The 14,212-nt window shown below is 43.1% G+C and overlaps 1 protein-coding gene across 3 annotated transcripts in view; it reads right to left on the bottom strand.

The window, feature by feature from the left end:
• The window catches only part of tafa5 (TAFA chemokine like family member 5), a 716,074-nt gene extending 702,352 nt beyond the window's left edge, over positions 1–13,722 (bottom strand). The window contains exon 1 of one of the 3 annotated variants that reach the window (XM_033039766.1): positions 12,449–13,722. In XM_033039766.1, coding sequence (XP_032895657.1) covers positions 12,449–12,551 — 103 coding nt within the window. In that variant the 5' untranslated portion in view covers positions 12,552–13,722. The remainder of the gene's footprint in view (positions 1–12,448) is intronic. The other 2 variants (XM_033039763.1, XM_033039765.1) reach the window with 2 other exon arrangements.
• Between the last annotated feature and the right edge of the window lie 490 nt (positions 13,723–14,212).

The following is a 14,212-nucleotide window of genomic DNA, read 5'->3' as shown; positions in this document are numbered from 1 at the left end:
TACTTCATGTGCACAAATGGTGCCAATGGCTGGGAACAGATGAATTCAAACTTAAATGTTCAAATTTTAGACCCCTTCTTAATCCATGAAAAGATCATTAGTTGTAGTAAAATCTGCAGATGCAACAGTTATCTTCTCTGTTGTCACTGAGATTTATGAGTTTTTCTTTGAAGCGAGCAAATTATTATTTGGGCTACATTGGAATCCAGCCTGCTGCAACAATAAATAGTGGTACTTTTCCATCACTGAAAATATGTAAAGACATTTCTCAGAACTGTTTCATAAGTTTGAATGCATATGGTGGATATCCGGTGGCAACACTGTCAAAACCTGTAGTCAATAGGCAGCACAATGGCACAGCTGGCAGAGATATCTTGCCATAGCTCCAGTGACCTAATTTCAGTCCAGTGCTGTCTGAGTGGAGTTTGCATGTTCTACCTCGGAACATGTGGCCTTTCTCTCGATGTCTCTGCTTCTACCTAAAAAGGCATGGATTTGTTGGTTAATTGGTCAATGTAATTTCCCCCTAGTGTGTTGATGAGAAGTAAAAAGGGGGGCACAGTGGCAGAGCGGTAGAGTTGCTGTTTCACAGCGCCAAAGAGCCGGGTTTGATCCTGACTATGGGTGCTGTCCGTACAGAGTTTGTACATTCTCCCTGTGACCACATGGGTTTTCTCCGGGAGCTCCAGTTTCCCCTCACATTCCAAAGACGCACATGTTTATAGGTTAATTGCCTTCTGTAAATTGCCCCTCGTGTGTGGGATAACATGGAACTTGTGTACGGGTGATCGTTGGTCAGCGTGGTCTCGGTGGGCTGAAGGACTCTAATTCTAAACTAAACTATACTAAAGTCTTTGGGAGGGGGAGGGGGAGCATTGGAAATGTGGGGGAAATAAAATGAGTTTATCGTAGACAGTGTAAATAGGTATTATATGGGTGGAGTAGATGCAGTGGGCAAAGGGGCCTGTTTCTATGCTGTTTGACTTTATGAAAACCAGTGAACTATGGGAACTACAGTGAAAGTACTACCAATTTCTACTCGAGTAATAGATTATTTCTTGGCTTCTTTCTCCTGATTCACAATTCATTCATTCATTGAAATCCAAAAATTTGAATAATCCACCAAGCAGACAATTTCCTGTTTATTTTTGACAGTTTATCTAGAAATATAGGAACAGGCCACCATTCAAGTAGAACATGGTTCATCTGCACTTTAATTCAATTTGTCTGCCTTAGTTTCCTGTCCCTCATCTCTTTGGAAACTATCCATTTCAGTATTCAAAGCTCCAATTGTCATGGTAACTATTGAGTTTTATGGCACCGGGATTCCGCTGCAATAGCATATTAAGAGATTAAGACCATAAAACATTGGAGCAGAATTTGGCCATTCGGCCCATTGAATCTACTCTGCCATTCAAGTATGGCTGGTCTATTTTCCCCTCTCAACCCCATTCTCCCTCCTTTCTCCCAAAACCCTTGATGCCCAGATTTTGTGAAGCAATGTTCCCTGTTGCAAACTGCAATGAGAACTACCCACAGAGGACTACTAATCTCAACTGAACAGTTTCCCTTTCCAACACACCCTCCTGTCAGGGGTCAATTCAAGGAGATGCAGCAACAGTGATGCCATCAATCTGGCTGAGGAACCAGTCACATGAAAGAATTCACATAATCTGCAAACATGAAATGGAGTGAAGAAATCCCCAAATATTGTGGAATGCGAAAAAATAATTGCAACATGCAGTTGAGCTTGGGATATATGCTGAAATGACATAAACAAACATTTTTAAATGATAATTTATTTCTTATTTTGGAATGCATTGTATTTTGAAAGAGTTCCATGAGAGAAATAGAATCAGAATTAGAATTAGAGGCCTTAAGAGTGAGTGTTTTTCAGTGTTTTGATGGTTATTGTTTTATTAATTGTTTGTAAATGGCTTAACACATTCATGAAAATTAAAAATCTACAGATGCTGGAAATCTGAAACAAAAACAGTTTGCTGGAAACATTCAGCAGAACAAGTGAGTCCATGTCCAAGAGTTTCATTGAAGGAACTTTGACTGAAACATTAATTCTGTTTCCTTTTCCATAGATGCTGCCAGCTTTGCTGAGTATTTCATGCATTTTCTATTTTAATTAGTAGCGATGTAGAAATTACAATTAAAACACAAAGTACCTGTGCTATAACTTCAGGATAAGTGCTCAACTAAGAAAACCAAGCCCAAAACCAAAGTATTATCTAACTAAAAATCCCAACTTACAATAAATGACTCCATATGCATAATAAACCCAGCTACCTACATATTAATTCTCTTTAAAAATAAAAATAATCCTGTAGATGCAAGTATATCATTGGGGTTATCAAGTGGGCACCTCCCTTCATTGGTGTTTCATTGAGTTAGGCTCAAGAAGGCTCAACAGTTGGTTCTGACATCCCAGGGCATCCCAGAACACCCCCCCCCCCCCCCCCCCCCAGCTGGAAATGCAAGTGTTAAACCATAACCCAATGCTGTTTATCAATGCTAATGATCAGTCCAAATAAAATCTCTTGAGAAATGATTTGTTACTCATGCCTCGTGCATTGACTAAACGCTGCCAAGCTGGTTTGATTCCCTATTGACTCTCTGGCCAGTATACTTCAAAAATATTCAACATTGGCCTCAAATCCCAAAATGTATATATCCGCTTTCTGCCAAGAATTTATAGTGCTAACAGGACAATATCATGCATTTATTAGGTTGCTACAATCTAACATTTGCTTTGCAATATATTCGAGACGCGGATGTTCTCTTTGCTGTATCTCTAAAGCACACGAACACCAACCTGAAGCTGATAGTGAAGATAATTTTTGTGTGGCCATTTCACACTGAATCTGTTTAAAATCCAATGCTAGGCATACATTTTCAATATTGTTAGCAGCCAGTTATATTTTATGTGGAAATTGGTGCACCGTTTTCTGTACACTAATAGTTTTTTTTGTTCATTGTTGGTAATGTGCCATCGATAACAAGACTAACATTTATTGTCCATCACCAATCACCCTTGAGAAGGTGTTTGTGGTTTGCCTTCTTGAACTGCTGCAGTCCTTTTAGAGACAGAGTCCCATGATTTCGACCCAATGGTGATGAAGGACCACAGATTGATTTCCAAGTGAAGATAATATGTGAGTTGGAGGGAATATAGAGGTAGTGCTGTTCCCTTCCACCTGCTGTTCTTGCCTTTCTTAGTGGTGGAGTTCAGGGGTTTGAGAAGTAAAGTTTGGGCAAGTAACTGCAATGCATTATGTAAATGGTACAGACTGCAGGTACGGTGCAACAGTCGTGGAAGAAATGAATGCTGAAGGTAGCAGATAAGGTGCTAACTGAGTAGGTCATTTTGTGCTGGCTACTGTCAAGTTGCTTGAAAGTTGTTGGTATTGCACTCATCTCAACAAGTGGAGAATATTCAATTACCCTCCTGATTTGAGCCTTGGAGATGGTGGAACCACCTTGGGAGCCAGGTGAGTCACTGGCCCAGGTTACCTAGCCTCTGACCTGCTCTTGTATCATTATCTTTATGTGGCTTGTGCATTTGAGTTTCTGGCCAATTATTACCCATAAGATATTGACAATCAAAGACTCGTCATTGATGATGTCCAGAATAAGTGGTTAGAGCTTCAGTTGTTGGAAATGGCCAATTCTTTGCACTTTTGTTGTATGAATTCATCATTCACAATACCAAATTATTTTTTATTAAATTTAATTGTGTGATGTGGGATCACGTGCATTTACTGCCCTTGATGATGTGTCTTGTGTCCTTCTGGTGAAGGTACTCTCACAGTGCACTGAGGCAGTGTAAATGTTAGTTGCCTCTTCCGAGTCCATGTCTGAATGTTGAATCGGTCTTAGTGCGTGCATGGCTTACTACATGGCTGCATGGTTTACTGCAGGGGTTGCTTCATTTACAGAGGAGTTGTGAATGAAATTAAGCATCGTGCAATGATGCAATCAGTAAACATCCTCACTTTGGATCTTATCGTGGATACAAGGTTATTGATGAAGCAGATGAAGGTGATTAGCCTGTGACCCTACCCTGAAGCACTGCTACAGTAACGTTTTGCCCTGGGATGAATGACGTCTAACAGCCACAACCATCTGCCTTTGTGCCCCGAGAGCGTTTGTCTTTTGACTTCAGTTTTACCAAGACATCTTGATAGCACATTTGCTCCAATTCTACCTTGATGTCAAGGTCAATAATTCTCATCTTATTTCTGGAGTACAAATCTTTGGTCATCATTCGGATCAAGGCTGTGATCAGGTCTGGAGCTTAATGGTCCTTACAAAACCCAGACTAGGCACCTGTCAGGGGTCAGTAAATATTGATTCATTGCGCTGTTGACGACAGCTTCCTGCACTTTGAGAACTGATAATTGAATGTAGACTGACTGGGCAATAATTGGTCCGATCTGATTCATCCTGCTTTTTGTGAACAGGACATTCTTGCACAGTTTTCCACATTGCCGGATGGCTGCCAATGTTGTAGATAGATTGTTGTAGATAGACTGAAACACCATGAACATGGATCTGGAGTACAAGTCTTTAGTACTACAGCTTAGATGTTTTACAGACCATGGGCTTTTGCTGTATCCAGTGCTCTTAGTCATTGAATGAACCAAGCATCATGAACACTGGTCCAGTGATGGTGCAGATCTCGGGAGGAAGTTGAGATGGATAATCTACTTGGCATTTTTGGTGGAACAGGGTTACAAGCTCTTCAGCCTTTTCTTTAGCATTAGCATGTTTGGCTTTAATCTTATCGCTGCCTATGGAAAGCTGTCATAGTCATGGTGTCTTACAGCATGAAAGCAGGTCCTTCAGTCCAACTTGACCACACTGGCCAACATGTCCCATCTACACTAGTCCCACCTGCCTGCATTTGGCCAATACGCCTCTAAACCTGTCCTATCCATGTACCTGCCTAACTGTTTCTTAAATGTTGCGATAGTATCTGCCTGAACTACTTCCTTCGGCACCTCATTCCATGCGCCCACCTTTGGGTGAAAAGGTTAACCCTCGGGTCTCACCAATGTCTTATACAACTACAACATGACCTCCCGACTTCTATACTCAAAGCTCTGACTTTTCTGTCTGGCATGAATGTTGTCCTGTCTTGATAATAAAATGAGCAATATGCCGAGCCATGATTTTACAGATTTGGTGATGTACATTGCTGCTGCTGCTGCTTGATGGATGACCATCTTGGACTGCCAGATATATTTTAGTGTATCCCATTTAGCATGTCCGCTGCACTGCACAACATGACGGAAGGTGTCCTTGGTGTGAAGATGAGGCATTGTCTCCACAAGAACCGTGCCCTTGTTCATGAAACCAATGATATCGTGGACAGATCCAACCCGTCATCATCAATCTGGCTTCTCCGTCCAGGACTCGGCTTCTTCATTCTATGACCATGCTAACTCTTGTGATGGACCCTGCCTGATGTCCCCAGCCAGAGTACACTCTGTGCCCTTGTCACCTTTAGTTTGTCTTCCTATTGCTGTTCAACTACTTCAGCAGCTGATGGAGGATAATAGGTAGCAATGAGGTTTCTTTTGTACATGTTTGACTATTGGTAGTTCTGCACTGCTGATGAGTCGGGATACTCTCGGATTCTGATGGAGGAGGCAGAATGATGTTTGACCAGTTGGTCGGACGGTTCTTCAAATTAGACACCAGTCCTCAGTCGTTCAAAAGAGGACTTGGCAAGGTCATTTGAGTTAAAAAGGACTTGGCTGTGTCTGAATTTTGTGCATAAGCCAATGTAATGGTCCTTCCATTTTGAGTCCTTTTCATTTGAAGAGTAATATTGCCACAGAGTGACGCAGGAATGCAGATTGCCTCCTCTGAAGGGCATGAGTTGAAGCGATTAATTTTTATAAAAAGCCAGTGGTTTTCATTGTCATTATTTTTCAGATCCAGTTGGCATTTTTTATTTTTCAAATTCTAGATCATTAATCTTAATTGAAATTCCACAGATGTTGTGGTGGGATTTGAATTTGTATTTCTGGATTGTTAGTTCTATAATCTCTGGATTACAGTCCAATAACAGAATCACCATACCACCGTCATCCCCATTTAATCCATTTTGAACAATTAGTTTCTCCAATATATTTTCATTCTGGATAGTAACTAAACCCACCATAGTTCTAAATGCAAGAAATGAAATTGGAACTGCCCATAGTTTGTGAAATAGGACTGTTAATTAGGATTTCTTGTAATTAAGATACCATCCAGCTGGAATATCACCAAATGCAAATAAAACAAACAATTTATTAACGTTATTATGACTGACCAAATTTACCTAGTCAATATAAACATTATTTTGACTGTATCTGCATTTCGCATATTGTAGTAAATCATCTACTTGGACAGATTTAACACAACCAGCCAACCATTTTCAGTTGTCCTTTCATGCATGTTTGACCAAAGACAAATTAAACAAAATTAATCACATGAAGGAACACAGGATGAATAAACACATGCTATCAGCTCCAAAAGCACTGCAGTCATTGACGAAGGTAGAGGTAAATCACTTCACACCCTGTAAAAACAGTGTGCAAAAACCTGCAGCATTAGCATCAATTGTTTCACTGAAATACTGGCTGAACCGAAGATAATGACAAAATACTGAATGAATTCCAATGTAAATATTCCAGATGTTATTAATAAAATATGCTTAGTATGGGACCTATCAGGAAACCATTGAAAGCAGTGTCTTTTTGACACCTTGCCTTATGTTCAGTATATCTGTTGCATACATGAGAGAAATTATTATTTTTCATGATCAGACTCTGGGCTTTTTACTTAAGTTTACCTTTTTTTCTCCCAAATTAAATATGTATATAAACAATTTACTGTTTTTGGCTTGGTCCCTCAGTGAAAATGACTGCTTCAAATGGCTGTAAATGCAGACTTTAAATTGGTTGATGAGAGCTAATAGTAGTCTTGAGGAACTGTGTTATTCTTTCACAGGGAGTGCAGTTTGTGTCTGATATGTGATGACAATTGACAATGGGAACTCTGTTGGAAACTCTCTGTAAGACACATTCTGGCTGCAAACCAGAACTGTACCATTTCATGGCACAATTGGTTGATATTTTATTGTGAAACTTGGCAACTAGGGTTCATTCTAATATTTTGTCAGAAACAGTTCAGAATAACCGTTCTATTTCCCATAAAGGATGATATACCATTGAAAGTTTCCTATCTTGCTACCTGTAGAACCTGTACAGCAGGGTAAAGTCTCTGCTGCATTGCTGGAAGGTGATAACCATTCACCTGCATGACTATTGTAGTAATATTTTAAAACACTAGCTAGATCCAGATGCATGAGGTATTTTGCCATTTAATCAAATCCTTTCTAAATGCCAACCTTACCATCTTTCAATTATAATGAGTAATGAATGAGTCCAATTTTCTGCAATTTCACATCTATCATTGATTTTATGGTCAGCTTAGATTCTGTTTGTTTGACAAACATTTTGGTGTATGGAAAGATGCCCGGAATAAATTGTAATTAAAATTTGAGTTGGCTCTTATTTCTCCTGCACCTAGATAATAATGAAGTAAAGGTTGCACTTGCTGAGATGAATGTCTCATCTTCATGGACTGATTCCAAGGAGATGAATGTGAATGAGTGGGTGCAATTTCGACCTCTTCACTTGGTACATCACCCCAAAATGACTGCAAACTTCTAATGAACCTATGAGAAATCAGAAGGATAATTCTATGATCAATAGAGAAATCCTTGCTGAAGCGCAAGAAGTTGACCTAAAGAGGTGCAACTTTGAAACTCTGGTTTCCATCTGCTGGTTGTATAGTCTGGGATGCTAGCTAATATTCATGGTAAAGTTCACATCGCATTCTCCAACACCAACATCTTCACTTTGATGAGTTTACAAATTTTAATGAATTGTTTTGTTGCAAATAATATGACCTTCATAAATATGTAGAAAAGAACTGCAGATGCTGGTTTAAACTGAAGATAGACACAAAAAGCTGGAGTAGCTCAGCGGGACAGGCAGCATCTCTGGAGAGAAGGAATGGGTGATGTTTCGGGTTGAGACCCTTCTTCTGAAAGGTCACCCATTCCTTCTCTCCAGAGGTCCCGCTCAGTTACTCCAGCTTTTTGTGTCTATCTTTGACTTTCATAAATGTACAATTAGAAATGCATGAACAAAATAAATAATTTCATATCAATCTCCTCATCCTGATTGTTTGTCCACTCTCCTGATCACTAGCAATGGCAAAAATCATAATCAATCTGGTCTTGTGTGTCATTGTCTAAGAAAGGTGGTCAGGTGGCAGGTAGGTGAGAATACAGTGAAGAAATAAAACTATGTTGTCAAGTCAGGATGAAATGAAGGCTTGGAATCAACATTGGTTCTTCCACAAAATACAGGTAACTTCATATTTTTCATTGGCAAAAGGTTAGTACTACAATTATATCAAGGACAATTTAAATAGAAATTGCTCCTAAAGATGCATACAATTCTATAAGGGCTACATGCACCAAAGAGCAATTTTAAAGGCCTCATTTTATATCACCATGGCGTTAGTTAACAGCGAAAAAATATACAGTTGAGATAAAAGTATGTCTCTGACATACTACATCAGTGGCATATCAACATGGTTTATATGGGCTAGAGGTATCACTATAAACCAGTTCCTCTATCGACCAGCTGGTTATGTGGGTGGTTAATGCAGTAAGGGTACTCTGAAGCAGAAAATGTATTGACACAGCCATGCATGTAAACACACTGTGTGTTTGTTGCTAGGCCAGATTAAACTGATTGCATAGGGGGATAAACAAGAAGGCAGGTGTCTTAAATACTCAGAATGAACCTCGAACAGAACACACTAACATTCCAATACCTAAGTTACAATCTTTGACATAACAGCAATATTTGTTGTTTGTTATACATCGATATTATATTTATTATCAATGCTAACCTGTGTCACAATAGTTGTCAGATATTCTGCATAACTTTGCCAGTAATAGGGGTATTTCAAAGCACAGAAATGATGTTGGTTCAGAATTAATGAAGCAAGTAACAATGTTTTTAAACTGAGAATATGCATTTACCATTGCATATGTGCTACATTCAACATTGGTTTTGAAACTAAAATATTATATTTGTTTAAAACTATGATAATTCAGATAATACATTAATACTAGATAACCCATTGTTCCTTTTAACTGTATATTTGTCAACCTGTAATCACGATTAACTCGGGAACGCCAAATATTCGGCAGGCAAATGACCCTAAATAACGAAAACAAAACTAAAGCTAATCAAACTATTATTTGCCTCAACCTTCCTATCTCCCTTTGCAACGTATGCAGAGGAGCAATGTCCTTGTTGTTTGAGTAGGTGCTGTTCAGTTAAAGTCTTATTGTTTAACTATCAAATGCCCTGAATATCCTTATTAAATCCAGACAATACACCGTTGCTCTTTCCTGGTTTTCAATGGCATGTCACGCACACGGGAACAGCGGTGGGAGAATGTAAAATTGTTTTTAATATTACACACACCATATTGTTCAAAGAATAACCTTGGCTCTTTTAAGTCTGATCTTAACGCAGGCGTCTGTATCTAAATTCCGCCGTTTAACCCTGCATTGTGTCACTATAGCAACAGAGGAAAGTGCACTTTTACATCCAACCAGCGGAAGGCACCAACGGATCCTTCGTTTTACAGAAAAAGGTTCTGGTCTCCGCGGGGTAGCAGCGTGAAAGCACTCGGCTACTTTCCTGGACCAACCCCGCTCTTGAGCTGGGACAGCCTAGCCCTAGGTGCGCAGGTTTCTACTACCGCCGCCTGTTCGCACAGGAACCCGGCAGAAATGTAACATTGCTTCGGTCCCTTAAAACAAACCCTACAATCCACTTCCCTCTTGTTAGATTTAAATGTTGCTTTGATCATCGCCATGGGAGATGAGCGGTGCCGTCTCCCTCCAGTTAGATGCACCAGTGATCTCCCAGCTGTTTAAATGGTTAATCGTATCAAAGACTCGCGTTCTGTTTTGTTTTAATTTGGGGAGGATTTTTGCATATATTGCAGAATAAGGTAAATATTCAAGGGCAACTCAGTATTCTGCTGTTCCAAACTCATGTTATCCCGTCTCACCCTCTGCCAGTGAAAGCCGAAGCGGCAGACCAAACGTAATGAAGACCAAACGCGGGGAACTGCAGCTTTACCAGTGTTCCCAGTACAGCACGACTACATTGCTACCATACACACAACACCAAACCAGCCGCACTCTCGCTCTGTTGCGGGTGCAGCCCTGGGAGGGAGGGGGAAGAGGGTGGTGCAGCCGTGTTTACTGAGCTCAGGACACTTCCGCCACTGATCGGCTTCATGGTCAAATGTTCTGCATCTGCCCCTGAGTCCATGGGGAGTCCAGAACCAGGGGCCATAGTTTAAGAATAAGGGGTTAGCCATTTAGAACGGAGATGAGGAAACACTTTTTCATACATAGAGTTGTGAGGTAGTTGAATTATCTACCTCAGAGGACGGTGTAGGCTGGTTCTCTGGATGCTTTCAAGAGAGAGTTAGATAGGGCTCTTAGGGATAGCGGCGTTAAGGGATATGGAGAGAAGTCAGGAACGGGGTACTGATTGTAGTTGATTGAATGGCGGTGTGGCTCGAAGGGCCGAATGGCCTACTCCTGCACCTATTGTCTATTGATTTTGACCGGAACGTTAACGTTCAGTCATCGACCTGCTCCGAGTCCGCTAACTGAACAAAAAGTTGGAGCAGATGAAGGGCCCCGACTCCATTTCCCTCGTCATGTACTGTTCGACCAGATGAGTCTTTCCGATTATATTCTTTTAAAGTTAACAAACGGGTATAAATAAAGATTGGTGGGAGCGAGAGCTCCGTGTAAGAATATAAAATATGCGCAGACATGAACGTGTGGGTAGATACATCACTCATACTGGGAGAAGTTTGCAAAAACTGGCGCTCAGTTTACACACAGGGAGATTTCACTGTCAGGTGTTTGCGAGAGAGGGGGTCACTTCATCATCTGTATCCGTGCCTCAGTGCACAGCTCCACGCTCCGTGTTTGCGTCGAGCTGCCAGACACACACACACACAGGCACAGAGAGAGAAGTTTTGTGGAATGGTCCCTTTCGTGTGTTGGCTGCCTGCTCGCGTACTCTGATGCGAGCCGTGTATGGACTGGGGGATGAAGCCAACAGATGCAGCCAAGGGTAGAGACTCGTCGCTGTTTCCCCCTGACTGAAGTGGCGCCGGTGCATGATGAGGGAGAGGTGTGGGGGTGAGGGAGAGGTGTGTGTGTGTGTATGGGTGGACAGCAGCTGAGAGAGCGGAACTGAAAAGCAAATGTCCGATGGGGCTCGGAGAAGCAAAAAGGGGGCGAGTTAACAAGAAAGAAAACTCAAATGACTTCCCCCTCAACCCATCTTCCAATAAGGCAGCTTTACTGCCTCAGAAGTAAAACACTGCAAATGCAGGGCTTCTGGAACGAAATATACTCGTCGAGTCGAGCAGCATCTGCGGAATCTCCGTGTACCGGGACTGCTGGGAGATCGCCCCGCAGACGCTGCCTGAGCCGGAGAGGAGAAACATAGAACATAGAAAAATAGGTGCAGGGGTAGGGCATTCAGCCCTTCGACCCAGCACCGCCAATCAATATGATCATGGCTGATCATCTAAAATCAGTTCATGCTTTCCCCCCATATCGCTTGATTCCGTTAGCCCCAAGAGCTAAAGAGCTAAATGAAGCGGCGCTTGTGAAGACCTACCTCTGGAACTCCGTGATGCCACCAGCGCATCGCCACAACAACAAAGTTAGATGTATTGAAATATTTACACTCGAGCCAACTGAACAGCCTATCTCTAAAGTACCGCGTCACCTCGGCATAACTGTACGAGCAAACAGATCATAACAATTTTAAAGACCATCTCACACAACGGACTGGAGTGAGCGCCTTTCACGGGGGATCAGTCACCACTTTGTGAGGACTGAGAGGGGGCGCCGAGTCAACTACACTGGACTGAGGGAGTCCCGTCTTCTCCGGGTGCCTGTACACCAGCGCTGACACCCGACAGCTCGTCCGCACAGGCCGCTCGGCCTTCCAATCCCATGTTATGGTCGCCACATAAATCAGCCACAATTGTGTCAATGTGATTTTAACAACACAGCGCAAGAGCCTGGGTGAAACCTGAACACGGGGGACATTTGCCCGCCGTCCTGCCCGTCACACGGCTTGAGTTCAGTTCTCCTGAGCGGGACCCAACAACAGATAACGGTATCTCAGCAACATCAGACCACTGAGTTAATGCGGGTCCGCTCAATGACATGCGAGGAATTACTGTTTAATACAGGGCCACTGGGCGATTAGCCGACCGGAACAATCAGATGGGAAAGTGTACTCACTGCAGTACGCGATCAGGAGGCTGGCGATGATCATCACTGCCCAGAAAGTTGAAGACATGCCGGGCCAGCGGTCGCCATCCTTCCGGCTGCTTGGCGGAGCCATGGGGAGGGGGTTCTTTCAGTTTCGCTTCACAAACCAAATCTCCTCTCCAACGAAGCCCTTCCTCCACGTGTAAACCCTAGTAGCGACATGTCTCTCCTGTGAGATCGCTGCTCAGCATCGCTGCCGCCTCCCGCCGACCATTGCCTTTGCACACACAACGCTGACTTCTCGGCTAGAGTTACACTCGCGTCTCCCGTACACTCCCACTGCCGGGCTGCTTATTGCTAATAACTGCAACACCTGCAAACGATCCCCCGGTGCACTTTATTCAAACTCCTCGACGGATTAATAAAAAATAGACATTTATCATCGACGAACCGAGGGAAGAAACCACGGGCTTGGTTTTCTTGCGGCTCGCGGAGTTCTGCATTCGGGACTCTCGTTACTGAGCTGAACCTTATAACACATCGGGGGCCGAAGCCCAGCTTCGCGATGACAGTGACTTGTAACACCCCTTTTAAAGAGAGAGATCCGAGTCAGGACGCAGAGAAAGCGTGATGGTAGGACCGGGGGGAGCCTGGTGCCCGTGGGTCATGGCCGCACACTCACACATACATAGGCGGCGGCAGTAACGCACCGGCCGTGTACAACAATATCACACCCGTCCACCAGCAAACGTTAAAGCCCACCGACTAGCAGCTCCCGGCAGAGATGCCGCCGCAGTTTCCCGGACGTGGTGGTTGACAAGAGAGAGTCTTCAGTCACTTGCCGCTTGCTCCGAGTGGCTCCAGGGGACGGGGGGGATCCGAAGTTTTCAAGGGTGCTTGTACTAGCCTCTGGTCAGTAACACAGTTCCAGGTTGGAGCGGAGAATTCAAGCCTCTCGCACCGTCTGACGCAGTCCCCTCTTTAAGCGAGGAATCATGTTCAGATCCCGAGCACGCCCACAATACTGGCTTAGGGCAAGACTGGAAAACATCATTTTAAACCATCGCTTTTCTTTCTAAAACTAAAAAAAAGCCATTCTACTAAGCAATTCGAAGCGCGTTTAGTATGCACCGGATATCAAAATGGGGTTTATTCTGAAGTAAAAGCAAAACAAATGCTGGAAGGTCTTCAGCAGCCGAGGCAGCATCTGCGGAACGAGAAGCAGGTTGTGGTTGAAGCAACACTTCTGGGTGAAGACCCTGCCCGGAGCGGTGTCAGGCGGGGTCGTGTATTTTGCAGGTAAGTGCAACGTTGAGATCCAATACTAAATGTCCCAAAGGCATAACTTTACAAGTGGAACATTTTGCACGAAATCGTTCATCTACGGGGCAGAGACGAGGAACACAGCGTATGTACAAGGAGCTGAAGGAATTCGGCGGGCCGAACGACTCGCAGACCACTTTGTTTTTGTTCCAGATTGCAGCATCTGCACTCTCTTGCGCAAAGATCTTATGCAATAGGATCTTTGCTCTTGTGTCTACAGGGAGATGCGAAATGTGAAGTTGTGTGTGGTCTTGCCTCTTGCTACGATAGATTAAATGAGATATTGTGTGCGGGCCACGGCATTATTTCCCCTCTCGCATCTGTGCCAGAGATAGGTTGACACATGCTCTGACATATGTACAGTATCCCGTCACCATTTGAAGCGTTTGGACACAAAATGCTGGAGTAACTCAGCTGGCCAGGCAGCATCTCTGGATAGGCGACGTTTCGGGTCAAGGCCTTTCTTCAGAC

Source organism: Amblyraja radiata, chromosome 21 (genome assembly GCF_010909765.2).
Source record: "Amblyraja radiata isolate CabotCenter1 chromosome 21, sAmbRad1.1.pri, whole genome shotgun sequence".
Classification (NCBI taxonomy): domain Eukaryota; kingdom Metazoa; phylum Chordata; class Chondrichthyes; order Rajiformes; family Rajidae; genus Amblyraja; species Amblyraja radiata.
Note: the sequence above shows the minus strand (reverse complement) of the source record. Positions and strands in the feature narration are given on the sequence as shown.